Raw genomic sequence first — 15,122 nt, 5'->3', positions numbered from 1 at the left:
ATTGTGTACATCTGTCCCTCTGTACCCTCAGCCAGGTGGGGACACCAGGCAGTGAGGCAGGGTGGGTAGGGACAGGCCCTTCTCAGGAGCAGGTATGTGGCCCGTGGTGGTGACCGTCAGGTGGCAGAAAAGGGCAGTCAGTCCTTTCTGGTTTCTAAAGTCAGTTTGTCGCATTGGGAAAATGAGCTAATTGTTGACACCTCCGTGTGAGGCTCTGGAAGAACTAGGTGTGGAGCGAGACCTGTGACCATTTCCAACGTTCCGACGACATTCACACCGGCAGTGCTTTTTGGAGTTCTGGAAAGGCTTTCCCTGCAATTTCAAGTATGGGTAGGACAAGCCACCTCTTTTTTTTTTTTAATCATGCAGTGCTTTATGTGGTTAAAACAGAAGTATTTGCCCTACCTCTGCCCTTAATTCAGTATTACAGGTTTCTGTCATGGTTGAAAGCTTTTCTTAGAATGTGAATGACTGAATTACTTCTGCATTGTGTCTGTGAGTGGCTCTCAGGTATTCTAGAGTCCTGGGAAGTGTGTCCCCAGGTCCCCCCGCTCCCCAGCAGGCTGGTCACTGACAGCTGGGCCTGCACCTTCCATCTGCGACTGGGGACAGAGGCGGCTCCTGGCTCAGAGGGCTGGCGGGAAGGCGAAGTCACGCTGACGTGTGTGTCAGGTTCTCGCAAAGCTCTCGGCTCCTTCGCGGTGCGGTGGTGCGTGTTGTTGTGACAAGAGTTTCTGAGCACTAACTGAAGGGATCTGATATTTTTTCCTTGCGAATCAAGGCATTTGGTTACTTTTACTCCTTTCTGTATTTGTGCTGTTTGCAGACTTTGCAGAGCTCCGTGATTGTTTGGCCCTAGGGCTGGTGGCCTGCTTGCTTTCTCTTTCTTTCTGTTTTTCTTTTTCTTTTTCTTTTTTTATACGCTTGTTTCAGGCCTAGGGGTACGGCATTCAGCAGCCAGGACTACCCTTTATTGAGAACTTTCTGTGCACAAAGCTTCTCCCTGTTCCTTAGATAGCCCTCTCTGGTTTGTACGGCTGGACGTGTGGACATGCAGCTCAGGGATTCCAAGTAAGGGCTTTGCTGGAGGCCGCAGCTGGTTCTCTGTGGATCTGAATTTGTTCCCACCCCCATCTGGCTCCAGTGGCTGCACTTAACCCATGTAGAACTGGGCCTTTTCTCTCTAAAACTGCATACCTGTTTGAGTGTAATCACAAAGAGGTTGGGCTTGTGCAGAGTGGCAGAATGGCCAACGCCAGCCCCTTGCTGGCTGTGTACTTGGGGGGTAAGGCACTTCACTCTGAGCCTCAATTACCCTGTCTGTAGAATGGGGTGAGACTGCCACAGAGCTAGAATGAGACTGTGTGTGTAAAGCACACAAAAGCAAATGGAAATGGGTGTCCGTGTTCTGGGACATTTAACTTGGGGTTGCCGTCTTTGGCCTCCGTGGTCAGCAGGTGAGTAGCACCTTACGGGGCATTCAGGACTAACTCTTGTTAAAATCCAGCATGTCTCAGAATCTTTCTTAACACACAGCTTTGGGTAGATTGTCTGTAAAATTCAAGACTCTGACATCCTGGTGCTAGATGTGAAGCTTCCAGTGGCTCAATGGCTATGTGAGTGCCTGAAAACGTGTGTGCTCAGATGTTGACTCCATGAAGGAGGGAGTCTGTTTTCTCAGTTTGGGGTAGGTAGGAGTCATTTTGGTGTTTTAGTGGGACCATTTCAGGGTAGACGGTGACAGCATGTAATCTTGCACACCCAGATGCACTGCCCCACCCACCTGCTTCTTCGGGTGCCCCATCTTGCTGCCTGTGTATTTTGAGGAAACAAATGCGCCTCTCTACTTTTTAGAGGCTTCTATAGGCTCTTCTGGCTGAGGGAATAATTGCTGGCCAAATAATGTTACCAGTAACAGCCCCTTGGCAGCTAGTGTCGATTTAATTCCTTTAGCAATTAATGGCTTTCTGCTCGTGATATTGCTTCTGTTGTTATCTGGAATGGTTATTTAAATCGTGGGTTAACTGTTCATTTGTTTTCCTGTCTTGGCAGTTAGATGGTCTTCCCTCGAGCAGGAGGGTCCCAAGAGCCTTCTCTGTAACATAGGCAATAAGAAAGTATTGTTTTGTTTTTCTCTTTGGCAGAGGGCTAAGGGCGCGCACATATGTGTGCGTGCGCACAAATGCACACGTGCACACACACGCACAGGCACACAACGCACACGCTGTTCCAGAAGCCAGACTCTTTGGTTCCAACTTGCTTGACTCCCGGAACTCCACTGGTTGGGCATTGGGAATGTGGGTCACCAGGTGTGACCAAGCCTTTGGCTACAGTTCGTGGGACAAATCAGTGACCCGGTGCTAGTGAGTCTGCTTGTAGCACCAGTATTTATGTAACCACTTGCAGTGAAGGCTTCATACAAAGATGTTAAAGAATTTTTTTTTTTAATGCTCCCGCTCTTAAGAAAATGGAACCGCATTTGCAACATCGTGGATGGGCCTGGAGTGTGTTATGCTGAGTGAAAGAAATCAGACTGAGAAAGAAAAATACCATCTGATCTCATTGAGTTGTGGAATGTAAAAACCAAAACAAATGAATAAACAAAAAGCAGAATCAGACCCATAAGTACAGAGAACACACTGATGCTTGCCAGGGGGGCGTGGGGGCGGAGGGACTGAGTGGGAGACACATGCTCCCAGTTAGGACACGAGTAAATCATGGGAACAAAAGACCCAGCACAGGGAACATCGTGATGTTGTCATAGCGTTCATGATGAGACGTGGCAACCACACTGGCTGAATCACTATGTTGTGCACCTGACACTAACGTAACATTGAGTCAGCTGTACTTAAAAAATAGATCTACGAAAAGAAACACTTCTAATCATTTTCTGCAAAAAACGTTTAACCTTTTCCTCATGTTGGAAACTGTTGGAAGGGCTAACAAAAACATATAAAATGCCATGAGATAAAAGGAAAGGGGTTTGAAATTTGGGTTGGAAGCGTGTAGGGGATGAAGCCAGGGGTCAGATGAATGCTATGGCTCTGAGTTTCCCAGTGGCCACTGCAATAACCAGTAGAAGTTGGCATCATCCAGAAGCCAGAAGACAGCTTTTATCCCGGAGAAGCATAGAGCCTAGGGGGGCTGCTGGGATGGTGGACCTCAGTGACCCCCCCATGCCTCCAGCAGCAGGGGCAGCTGCACTCCTCACTGCAGATCTATATGACCGACCCCTCCAGTTGGCAGTGTTTCCTTTCAAAAAGGAAATATTTTCAATATGCTACCTCAAAATGGCTTAAAGGACCTCATTACAAAACAGCTCTCTTGTGCTTGGAGGGACTTCATAATATCAGAACTGGCTAGGCCTAGAGTTACCCATTGTTTCTTTGTCCCAGGAATATGAAGACAAGGCTGGACGACCTAGCAAGCCACCCTCTCCAAAGCAGAATGTGAGGAAGAATCTTGATTTTGAGCCACTGTCCACTACCGCTCTCATCCTGGAAGACAGACCAGCGTGAGTCTTCAAAAGATTCTTAGAATCCCTAGAATGTTTGCTTTAGTAGATAAGCACAATTTGTTGATCACATTGTGTTAGAATAAGAGCTCAGGTCACTTGAGGGAAGAAGAGTAACCCCTGGTACATATTAAAATCCTCAGTTCCTCATTATTCCCTATGTTAACATGTGTTCTATGATAATAATAATAACCAGTTTGCAAAACTGTCCTTTAGCACAGAAGTTTTGACCAAGGTTTTCCATTCAGATGGTTTTTCATTGTAATTTAGCATTTAGAAATACTTCAGTAGCCACTGTAGATTATGGGCTGACTCGTAATGGCAAGAAACACAGAGAAGTGTCCTGCAAAGGGGGTGTTGCGGGGACACCCCAGCATGGTGGGTCAGCTCCTGGCCTGGCCTGCTGGCTTCTTGGAGGTCTGCTGTACACGGACCCACCTTTGGTGTCCCAGGGCCTCCAGTGTCCGTTGACAGATGAGATGGGCTTTGATGACTGGTTTACAGATCACATTTGAAGGCATCAGTGAGGTAAAGGGACTGCTGCATTGTCCCAGGCCACAGCCAGTCTCTTTTTAAGTTCTGAGCTTCTGTGAACATTGTGTTTGAATAGGATGATCCCACAGCTTTGGAAAGAGGGAGAAAGAGAGCTTGTTAAGACAGTGGTCTCTTAGGTCCCTGCCCACCCTGAAATCTGCAGAAGTGGGTCATAGTCTTTTTTTGGGGGGGGGTAAGTTTTTATTTTTCTATTTATTTACTTATTTAGAGAGCGCGCACATGTGGGGGGGGGGGGGAGAGGGAGAGAAAGAATCCCAAGCAGACTCCATGCCAAGAGCAGTGCCCGCTGTAAGGTTCAATCTCATGACCCCAAGATCTCGTCCTTGAGCCGAAATCAAGAGTCGGACGCCCAACTAACTGAGCCACCCAGAAATGAGTCTTGTAACTCTTGGGCCTTGGGCCTGGTGAATGTGTGGTGGATGGGGAGAGAGTCCCTGCAATGCCGGGTTAGAAGGATGGAGAGGGACCCGGGAAGAGCCCATTCAGGAACACCCTCCCAGCACTCTCAGAAACAGGGCCTGTGGGAGAAGGTGCCATGGCTTTTGGCAGAAAGGCGGGCAGTCATTCGGAATACGCCAGAATGCAGGCTGTGCTGTGTGGGGAGCATACCAGCCTGACCTTGCTGCCCCCAGCTGTCAAGCGCCTGCAGATTGACCTTCTGAAGGAGCCCATGCGTTTGAGGTTTTCACTCAGGATTCGAAGTTGCACACCCCACTTATATGCTCAGAACTGTGACGCACATTTTATGTAAAAGAACACAGATGAGCCAGTAGCTAATAGAAAGCTTGCACCCTGGAGGAACTGGTCGGAGAGCGGATTCCTCCGTATGTGCGACACCTGCCCTTGGGGTCCCTGCCTCTCAGAAAGTGTGACAACTGTCTGGGTGCCATGCTCAGCTCGCAGTTGTTCTGGAGACTGGGTTGAAAAATACCAGAAGATCAAGCAGCTGTTCCTTTCCTTCTAATAAGTTTGTACTTCAGATTTTTGAAAATACTGAGCTTGTTTTACTTCTGTAATTAAATCTTTTTAGTTTAAGAAATTGCTGTGTCTTGGGTCATCTTAACAAATGTAGTTTTTTGGTCTTTTGAGTTTTTCATTTTTTTTAGTAAGTAATTCTCAAATTTTGTTTTACAAAGACTTCTATTTGATGTTTGTAATAGTAGAAATCCTTTGTTTTTTGTCAAGAAATCTCCCAGCGAAGCCAGCTGAAGAAGCCCAGAAACACAGGCAGCAGTACGAGGAAATGGTGGTTCAGGCCAAGAAACGAGGTAACGGCTCTCACACGTGTTGCTTATGTCAGACACCACAAGATTGCGTGTCTTTCCGGAGATTTTTTTTTACCTCCTGGAGCCCTAGATCCTGAACTTTGGTGAATGCCTAAATATTTTGAAATTTTTGTTTTTTATCAAAAGCATATGTTTCCACTGACTGTCCATTCCCAGTAGCTTTCTCCAAGGAGGTAATACCATGAATTTACATGAGAAAAGAGACCCTTTAGGACAGAAGTGCTAGGCTGGGGAAAGCTTCAGTCCAAAGTGATAAGGTGATGAGCAAACTTCCTCCCCTCTCTGGCCTCCACTTTCCTCATTTACAAGACGATGTCATTGGATTTGATGAAATCCTGTGCAGCATTTAAAAACCCTAAGACGCCAGCATGTTTAAAAAAGTATACATAATAAACACAGTGTGGCCCATCCCACAGTATTAATTCAGCATAAACTGGAAGGATGTTCTGCCACCTGCTAGAGCATGGACAGACCTGGAGGGCTCAGCGACGTAAGCTACTCACTAAAGTACGCGTATTGTAAGATTTTGCTGACCTGAAGCCCCAGAGCAGTGAGAATCATAGAGCTGGAGAGTAGAGCAGTGGTGAGCTTCTGTCAGGGAAGATGAGAAAGTTCTGGAGTGGCGGGTGGCGCACAACCATGTGAACGTACCCCATGCTGCCAGTTGTACATGCAGAATGGCTAAGATGCTGCATGTTGTTTTAGTAAAAGAAATAGCGCGATAAACTGCGAAATAGCTCAGTAGAAGAAATAGCAAAAAGCACGTGTAGTTTAAGATGTGTGAGATTTCTCCAAGTTGCTCCTCCCACGCTATGACTTGTGCCCGAGCTGTGAGAGGTGAGGCTAGAGGCTCAGTGGGGAAGGGGACTGGGCAGGGGGCCCGGGGGCGCCTGGTGGTCGGCAGTGTTCCAGGTTGGCTAGGCAGGGAGTTTCTTGGGTTTCTCTCCTGAGGTGGCTGAACCCTGTTCTCACTCACATGCCCTTCTGTCTGCGCGTTCTTCTTAAAAAGCTTAGCGAAAGGTGGACAAGGCCTAAGTGTCCCACACCCCGAGAGGCCCAGAACGGTAGTTGGGAGGGTGGCATCACGGCCCACTTCGGTGGCGTCTTCTGGGTGTTTCACAGCATGACTCTGAGCCAAGTCACCCTGTGTGCAAGCGGCAGGTGTCAGTTAACCGATGCTCTATCCTCGTTTGCCGTCACCGTTTGCAGAGCTAAAGGAGGCCCAGCGGAGGAGAAGGCAGCTGGAGGAGAGGTGCCGCCTGGAGGAGAGCATCGGCAACGCCGTCCTCACCTGGAACAACGAGATTTTGCCTAACTGGGAAACAATGTAAGCTGTCGTGTGGCGGGTACTGCTAGATGGCTTAGCAGTTCCCTCTAGAACCTGCCGTTAGCGGCGGTGTGAACTGGAGCTCCCGTCACAGCCTTCGGTGAATTTACCCTTCACGTTTATGTGGTGTGGGGTCTCCCTCCCCACCTCAGTTCACCCCTGCCGTTCCCTGCTGGGACACTGGGACAGCCCTCATCCGACCCCCAGGTTGTCTTTGCTTCGTATCCAGAGGAACCTTCTAAAGCCCAGGTCTGTGTCATCCCCCGCCCCTTAGTGTAGAATGTCCATGACTTCCTGCTGCTCTGTATACAGTGTGAATTCCTTTGCTTACCTGGTGGGAACTTTTGTGAGATAACGCTTCCCATCTAGGCTCACCTTCTAGCTCTCCTGCCTTGATGACCCCTCTCTTTAGGCAGCTGCAGGACCTTTACATGTTCTGTGCCCTCTGCTTAGAGTGCCCTTGTCCTGTAACACCTCCTCCAGCTAACTCTTTGTTCTTTAAAGCTTGTACTTCCTTGGGGAAGACATTCCTGCCCAGGGGACTGTGGCTGACCCCTGGGTACATTGCACCCATCTGCTCTAGCATCTGATGTCTTCTGTCTGAGGCTGGGGATGGGGTCTTTGATGACATTTCCCAGTGGCCAGTACCCAGCAGAGCCTGACACCTGCTGTCATCTTAACACCCACGGACAACAAGAGATCTGTCCTCCTTGCACATTCAGAATGGGGAGGGGCAGCCTGCAGACAGCGGTCCCTAGGGCCACGCGCAGAGGCGAGTGGCTTCTTCTGGGTCTTGGTCCGTTAGCGGGCGCCACCGGGGAGCTTGGATGGGAGTTTCCCTGTAGGCTTGTCCCTTTCCACCTAAAGCAGATGTCAGGATGTTGGGGACTTGCTTCTGGCACTTTCCTCGCTTTGGTGTTCCTAGCTCTTGTTACAGGGGTCAGACGGCCCTGTTGAGGATCTCTGCCGGGAAAACAAGCTATTCCTGAAGCCCACTTTTCTAGGTGTCTTTAATAGGCTGGACATTCTCAGGAAATATTTTCTCTCAAAGGGGACCCAGGAAAAGAATGGGGGTGCTCAGAACTCCTGGGCTGTCTCCCTGTGTGGCTACAAAATGCCTCCTGCCCCTCCACTCCTGGTGCCTCCTGCCCTGCCCGATCCTTGGTGTGAGCTAGATGTGGGCACTTACACAGCAGCCCGTGTTCAGGGCTCCAGCTGGGCGCCCCAGTGCTCTGTCCCACTTGACCTTCACAACGCCTCCCGGGGGAGGGTCTCAGCAGCTGCAGGGCAGAGGGGAGAAGGAATCTGCTCGGGTTCCACAGGTAAGGGCAGAATCAGTTGCAGCAGCCCCTGCTGTTCCCCCCCGCCCCCCTCTCCCCCCGGCACTGTGCCGAGAAGCCCCAGCCGAGCCTCGTCCCCTTTACATTAGCCCCAGCTGGCGGCGGTCCCCGCTGTGGGCCGTGCATGTGCCTCGTGGCCCTCAGGCCTCCGCAGCTCCACTGCTGGTGGGGCTCACTTCCCAGTGACCAGCCTGCGTGCGGGTGTGGTGGCCAGCTGCTGGGCTCTCGGGGCTCCCTGCACTGTGCCCAGCTGTCTGCAGTTCCTGCAGCGGTCCAGGCTGTTTCTCATTCCCTGCCTTCTGCTCAGAAAGCCCTTCCCTTTACCTGCTTAAACTGGGGCTGGTCACACAGGATTCAGCTCCAGAACAGCACCCTCCCTGCTCACACGGGGCCCTTGGCGTCCCTGTCACAGCCGTTGTCGTTGATCTCCTGGCCTCTGGAGCATGGGGCTGCGGCTCCCTGAGGGTGGGGACTGTACGTGCAAGACTCTGTCCCCTGATTTTCTGGTCTGGGGCTAGGTGCACAGGTGGTCGGATGTTTCTTCACTGAGAAAAAACTCATAAATCCATGCTTCTGTTTTTGTGCAGGTGGTGCTCTAGGAAAGTTCGAGATCTCTGGTGGCAGGGGATCCCTCCCAGTGTGAGAGGCAAAGTCTGGAGCTTAGCCATTGGCAACGAGTTAAACATCACCCATGGTGAGTAGCTTGCCTGATCCCAGGCTTGGAGAATGGATCCTTTCCCCCGCCACCTTCCAGCCCCAGTCCTCTGGCTTCCCCCGTACCCTCTGCCCCGTGAGGAAGAGAGGCAGCTGCTGCCCTGAAGTTGTGTCTTTGAGAGGCCTGGTAACTAGGTCCTCCAGGAGGGAGAGATAGCAGGGCAGCCAGGGTCACTCCTCCCTGCTTCTGTTACCCAGGAGTTCCGAGCAGATGCCTGCCTTCCTCCTGATACCGGTCCTCTTCCCGGAACAGACAAGGGGGCACAGAGAGTTTTCAGAGCAGTGGTGGGCTGGGTCATGTCAGGATCTTTCCTCCAGGTGCTGTGGAAATCCAGCTTGGTGGGGACGTGGGAGTGGAAGAGAGGCGGGTGTTCTTTCTGGAGGCCTTGTGGTTGGCGTGCAGTGGGGTTTTTGGCAGCATTTTGTTCCAGGCGGTTGATCCGTAAGCGCCGTAGAAGGACAGCTCCCATGCCAGGCCGGGGTCCCTGAGTCCTGGTAGCTGCCATCCAGGGGGAGGTGGAGATGTGTAGGTATTCCTCTTTCTTTGGGCTCTTTGTCTCCCCGGATGCCCCGTGCGGCATGCAGGTGGTCGTACCCTAGCAGCTGTGCACCCTGGACTGGCTTCCCACTCTGCGCCCCGCAGCCCACGAGGCTGTGTGCCCAGAGGGAGCTGGACACCAGGAGCTGAGACACTTCTCTGCCTGCCCGCAGTCTCGGCTGCCAAGACAGGAGCCTCTTCCTCCTGCCTTTCGTGCTCCTGCCGTGGGTGGTGGCAGTTTTCGCCCCACGGAAGGCATTCAAGTGGAAAACTGATTTGTATCTTCTCTTTGTAGGTAGGGTTCGTGTTTTTATTACTGTTACTTTTTTTTTTTTTCCTTAATCTTACAAGACTTTGACCTTACCCCACAATGGCGGCCTTGTCCAGGCAGCGTTCTCTGTCTTGATTAAGATCAGCTGGTTGTGTGGATGGTTCCTGGTTTCTGTTTCTAGTGACTGCCTCCAGGCTCCATTTTAATTTCTTTACCTTAGAGGATTATATGTAACATTTAACTTTTGAAATCGTTTGTAGAAGTTTGGAGAAATCGCCGAGCATTTACCTTAGTCCTTGTTCTTAAAAATGTTCTAAACTCTAGCAGCAGCCGAGCAACAGCTGAGCTGGGTACTGGGTGTGTCTGTGTGGTTCTCACTGGTGCCTGCGTTGATTTTAGGAGAATTAGAATCTTCTGTGGACTATGTCAGAGTAGATGGGGCTCAGCAGCCCCAATTACATATCTTGAAAGTTTGTCTCGATGCGGATATCGGTTCATTTTATTTACGTCGCATCGTTCTTGTATGATTGGCTGCCTGGAGTCTGTTTCCTCCACGAGAGCACGTGCCCTGGAGGCTGCGTTCCCAGCTGTCACGCTCTCTGCTCCGTCACTGGGCCCGGCCTAGCCCTCTGCATGTGGCAGGCTCTCAGGAAGTATCCATGGGGTGCATGCCTATGCCACCTTCTTGGGTTCTCCTTAATCTCAGTTTTACTGAATATTTAAGCCAACATAAGAATGTGAGGCTGGGCATCACGTTCTGTTGCTTACTTAGATGTCTTCTCTAACATCAACAGCCCTTCTGAGAAGGTTCAGGACTGCCCCACACCCTAGCGCAGGCTGGAGTCAGGATTCTCTGCTACCCTTGGCTGGGTCGGAAGCCTGTGTTCCATCTTGAGAACCCCTGGAGATTAGCTCTTGAAGGTTATGCTTGTAAGATTGGAAACTTCTAGAAAGTCGGTGTAGTACGTTACTGAGCCTTTGCTCTCAGGGAAGTCAGCCTTGGGCTTTGTACCCAGGTCTGAGAGGAAGGTGTGTTTGCTGCCCCCTCATCACTGCAGACACCACAGTAAAGGACAGAGACACCTGTGGGACTTGACGCTTCAACTCGTTTTTGTCTGAGGCTGCTGGCTTCTGTGCTTGAACCATCTCATACCTCTTCTGGCCAGTGGTTCCCAGTGTTTGGGGGCCAGGTGGTGGTTTCCTTCCATCTCCAAGCCAAGCCCGCCTCCTGGAACGTTGAGAGTGGGCAGAGGTTCCCCAGACCTTTTTGTTCAGGGATAATAGTATGCGGTTACATTTCACAGTCGTACCCTCTTCTGCCCCGGCCAACCTGCGTGTTGTGACTCAGATCTTTAACAAGGCTGGAAAAAGTAATTAATCAAGATTTCCCTTGTTGGATCACAGTACAGTTCCTACAACTTGGCTTATGTTTTAATAAAATAGCGTGAACTCTGTGGAAGGCAGGGTGCTCTGTTGTGTATTCCAGAAGTAATGGTGGGAAAAATAAAGTGACAGAAATTCTCTGGGTAGCTGCAGTTAAAGTCTTTGTCATCCATCAGTGCTCATAAGCGACGCCGATGTGGATGAGGGACCCAGGGCTGGGGTGAACAGCCAGGGGGCTGGGGAGGTCTCCGTGGGTGGAGCCCTCACGGGGTTCCTTCAGGAATGAGGCGTGGACATACCCACACAGGGCTGGCTATGACAGCAGAATTTGTGAGCATGAGCTCTTATTTCACTGCTCTAAGCTCCTCAAAGAGAAGACTTACTGAAAAAGAAAGTTGTAGGGGTGGGGGAGGTTGGGAGCCATCCTTCTGGGGGCTCCTCCCGGGAATTGGCGGCCGGCAGTGAGCTGAGGGAGGCTGGGCCCCCGTGCTTGCGGCCACCTCCTGTCTTTCTCTGGAGCCACGTGGGTCTCTGCTGGGCTCTGCTTCCCTCCATCGTCCGTCGTCTGGTGTTCATTGATTGTGTCGCTCTCTGTTGTCCCCGTGCCGATCGCCCTCGCTGCGTAGGCGAGGGAGAAACCTTTACATCTCACCCCCCTAGTGAGGCAGTAAGCTCAGACACGAGTCAGAACAGAAGTGCGGTAGGGGCGTGTTGTGTTGTTGAAGCATGCACTCAGCATCGTGCTAATACTTTGTGACTTCTTCCTTAGTATGTGCTGACGTCCTCAGAAGCTGCGTTGGGGACTTACTCACGTGGCCTTCTGAGTATGCAGTTTGAGACCAACCTGTAACCATTGGAACAAGTTGGTCATTTGCTCGCCCGGGCTTTGGGGACACAGACTCCTACGTGCCTGTGGTACTCACCCTGAGGCTTCTCTTTCAGAGCTCTTCGACATCTGTCTTGCCCGAGCCAAGGAGAGGTGGCGGTCCTTCAGCACAGGAGGCTCTGAGGCAGAGAACGAAGGTACATACCATGCTAAACCCGGGAGGCTACGTGGGTCTGTCGTGTGTCACTGTTTATGACACAGCCAACTTTCTGGTACTGAAATAGTGGTTGGTGCACATTTATAAAAAGGTTCATGGGAAAAGGGATTTATTTTCTTTTTTTAAAAAGATTTTATTTATTATTTGACAGAGAGAGAGAACCTGAGCAGAGGAGCATCAGGCAGAGGGAAAGGGAGTGGAAGAGGGAGAAGCAGACTACCTGCTGAGCAGGGAGCCTGACGCGGGGCTCGATCCCAGTATCCTGAGAATCATGACCCTAGCTGAAGGCAGACGCTTAATGGCTGAGCCACCAAGGCGTGCCGGATTTTTTTTTCTTAGGAGAAACCAATTGAAGAGAAGCTTATGAAAAAGACCAATTCCTGAGATGCATTTGTGTGCAGACAGGCCGGAGGGCCAGTTGTAACTGCTGTGGTTTCACGGTTCCCATGATTTTAGCAGCCTAGCCCCCAGGACTGGTCGAATGTTGGCTCTGACAGGAGCTTGGGAACTTCTGCAGGGAGACAGGAGCCCCGCACATTTGCTAGGTGATGCTTTTAGAAGGCCCAACGCCCAGGAATGATTATTGCTGGTGCTTAATGGTGTCGCGTTTGCTGATCTGTGTTTAAACTGTCCGTGTCATACTGGAATTCCAAAATTCAAAACCAGTTATTTGTGAATATTAGTCAGAAATAGTATGCAGGACTGTTTCCCTGCGGTAACTGCCACACATTCTGAGTTCACACCGCTAATGTTTCGGAGCCAAGGAAGGTGCATTTCATGTATATTCCCTTCCTTGTCCACCCTTCCACGGACTCTTGCTGCTGTCCGGTAACATCGGGTGACATTTGAACTTTAGATGCTGGGAAATCCCTGATGACGGTCCGGCCTCGGCTGGTGCTCTGAGGTTTTGCTCTTCAGAAGCCCACGGTGCACCGTGCTGGCTCCCGTGTAATTGGGCCCGTGACCACCCCTGTCATACTTAGAGCCTTGGTGTGGTTGTGCGTGCCCGCCTCTGAGATGTGTCCTGATTCCCTGTCTTTTGATAGATGCCGGGTTTTCCGCTGCAGACCGAGAAGCCAGCTTGGAGCTTATTAAACTGGACATCTCTAGGACCTTTCCTAATCTCTGCATTTTCCAGCAGGTAGGTGGGGGTTCTTTGTTGCTTTAAGTGTGTTTTGTCTAAACATCACAGGTGCCAAGCTGCCTGTGTTTGTAACCAAGTTTGAAAAACACTGGGATTTGGGGGGTGTGGGTGGGAGAGAGCAGTCTTCTGTCATCACATTTAGACCTTTACAGAGGGCAGTCTTCCATCATCACATTTAGACCTTTATGGACGAGGGTAACTCACACTTCTGCTCTCAGGCAGCTCTGGCCCCTCTTACGGTGCATGTAGCCAGGCCTCAGTAGGTCTGGCCCGGGAAGGGCCTCGTGTGCTGTTCCACCTGACTGGGCATCCCTGGCCACGGCTTCGTGTTCAGGGCTGCACACACAGCCCTCCCTCAGAAGACGATCTTGGTGGGGAGCCTGGGGTGCTGGAAAGGGCGTGTGGAAGTCCTTGGCAGCTGTGGGCTGGAATGAGAGTGGGCTTCTGAGCAGATGGCCCAGGAGAGAGCGGTGACACCCCTGGGTGCAGAACCAGCCATGGGAGATGGGATGGAGTAGCCATGGGAGATTGGATGGCAGTAAAGAGAAATGTGGCCTCTCCCGTGGGGCTCTGAGCTGGCCCAGGAGGGGCTCAGGGCTGCTGGCCATGGATTTTGGAGTCATCGGAGCAGAGGGGTGTGGAGACCTCTTCCAGCAGCGGATGTTTCCCCGGGGGTTTTCTTTGACCCCTCCTGCATCCAGTCTGTAATGGTTTTTGCTAGGTCTGCTTGTGAAGAAGTGCCCTTGAGCCTGTCCTTGCCCTGTTCCCATTGCCCTTACTTGGTTCAGATTCCCGTCTTTTTGTGGATCTCTATGCCAGCCCCTGCACAGGTCCCTGGCCTCCTCCGTGCACTCACCTTGGTGCTTGCCAAGCAACCTTGGGATTCCCGACCTGATTCTGTCAGGCCCGTGTTTCTGGTGTCACGCTGTGTGCACACTGGATAACCAGTAAAAGGATAATGGAATGAACCAGAACAGAGAGTTCACCAGCCACGTAGAAGGAAGGAGCCAGGCACACAGATGCACGTGTTAGACACACGTGGGCTTCGCAGAAATATAGGTGTGTCCCAGCACAGGGGAGCTGTGGCCACTGTGCTGGGGGTCCAGCAGGGGTGGGGGTGTGTCGGGAATGGGGTCACTAAGGAAGGGGCCCTCAGACTGTGCTTGGACTGGGTTTGAGTGACAGTCTGACCAGACGATAGGAAAGACCCTCCAGGCGGAAGGAGGACTGGAACAGAAGCATCAGACGGTGGGTGGTGCAAGGGATCTCCCTTCCCTCAAGGAACGAGCAGAGAGCGTGGAATTCAGTACTGTGGCCCTGCTTACCACGCCCAGGCCACGGTGGCCGCCCTGGGAGCCCGTGTGCTTCAGCCGTGCTCTAGAGGAAGGACAACATCAGGATGTGCTTCGAGGTACACCTGCCGTGTAGCTGACCAGGGCAGTCTGGGAACCGCAACGTGGCCCAAGAGGGTGCTGGCCTCTTCCCGACACTGACGAGCAGTGTTCCCAAACCAGGGACCCAGGGGGATCTCTGTACTGTCTCTCCCAGGGACTCAGCCTCGTTGACTTTGAGATTCACTGGGCAGTTATCTTGGCGCAGGGAGATGTGTTCAGAAAAAGAGGAGGGCTCTTGGGGTCTCTCGGGTGCGGTTTGAGACAGATGGCAGAGAAGTTGGCTTTTCTTCTTCCCTCTACGTTCCTCTGGGTGTGTCCCTCAGTCTGTGGTGCCCTCAGCGCTGACTTCCTAAGTGGGTAGTACCAAGAAACAGCACAGTGGGAGGGGAGAGTGTGGGGAGATGTCCGAAGCAAGAGTTCTGAAACAGGGCCGCCATCCACTGGCACCGTCTTTTCATCAGAGAAAAGACATTCAGCGCATAGAAGGCTGGAGCATCTTTGGGGTTAGAAGCATTTACCGTTAAGAGAAGTTGATGCTGAGAGAGCCTGATGCTCTTGTCTTTCCTGTTGCGTGACGGTCAGCGGTAGTGTTCAGGCGGGCCTCTGGCACTCT

The 15,122-nt window shown here is 51.5% G+C and overlaps 1 protein-coding gene across 8 annotated transcripts in view; it reads left to right on the top strand.

Annotated features, from left to right (window-relative positions):
- The window catches only part of TBC1D14 (TBC1 domain family member 14), a 103,173-nt gene that overhangs the window by 68,794 nt on the left and 19,257 nt on the right, over positions 1–15,122 (top strand). For 7 of the 8 annotated variants that reach the window (XR_004283348.1, XM_032333751.1, XM_032333753.1 and 4 more), the window contains 6 exons: positions 3,396–3,514; positions 5,255–5,337; positions 6,565–6,682; positions 8,610–8,716; positions 11,871–11,951; positions 13,018–13,112. Coding sequence is in view for 7 of the 8 variants with exons in the window: in XM_032333751.1 (XP_032189642.1) it covers positions 3,396–3,514; positions 5,255–5,337; positions 6,565–6,682; positions 8,610–8,716; positions 11,871–11,951; positions 13,018–13,112 (603 nt within the window). In the remaining variant the exon portion in view is untranslated. Of the gene's footprint in view, positions 1–3,393; positions 3,515–5,254; positions 5,338–6,564; positions 6,683–8,609; positions 8,717–11,870; positions 11,952–13,017; positions 13,113–15,122 lie in introns of all 8 variants that reach the window. The other variant, XM_032333756.1, reaches the window with a different exon arrangement.

This window comes from Mustela erminea, chromosome 2 (genome assembly GCF_009829155.1).
Source record: "Mustela erminea isolate mMusErm1 chromosome 2, mMusErm1.Pri, whole genome shotgun sequence".
Lineage (NCBI taxonomy): Eukaryota > Metazoa > Chordata > Mammalia > Carnivora > Mustelidae > Mustela > Mustela erminea.
This window is presented reverse-complemented; position numbering and strand designations above follow the sequence as displayed.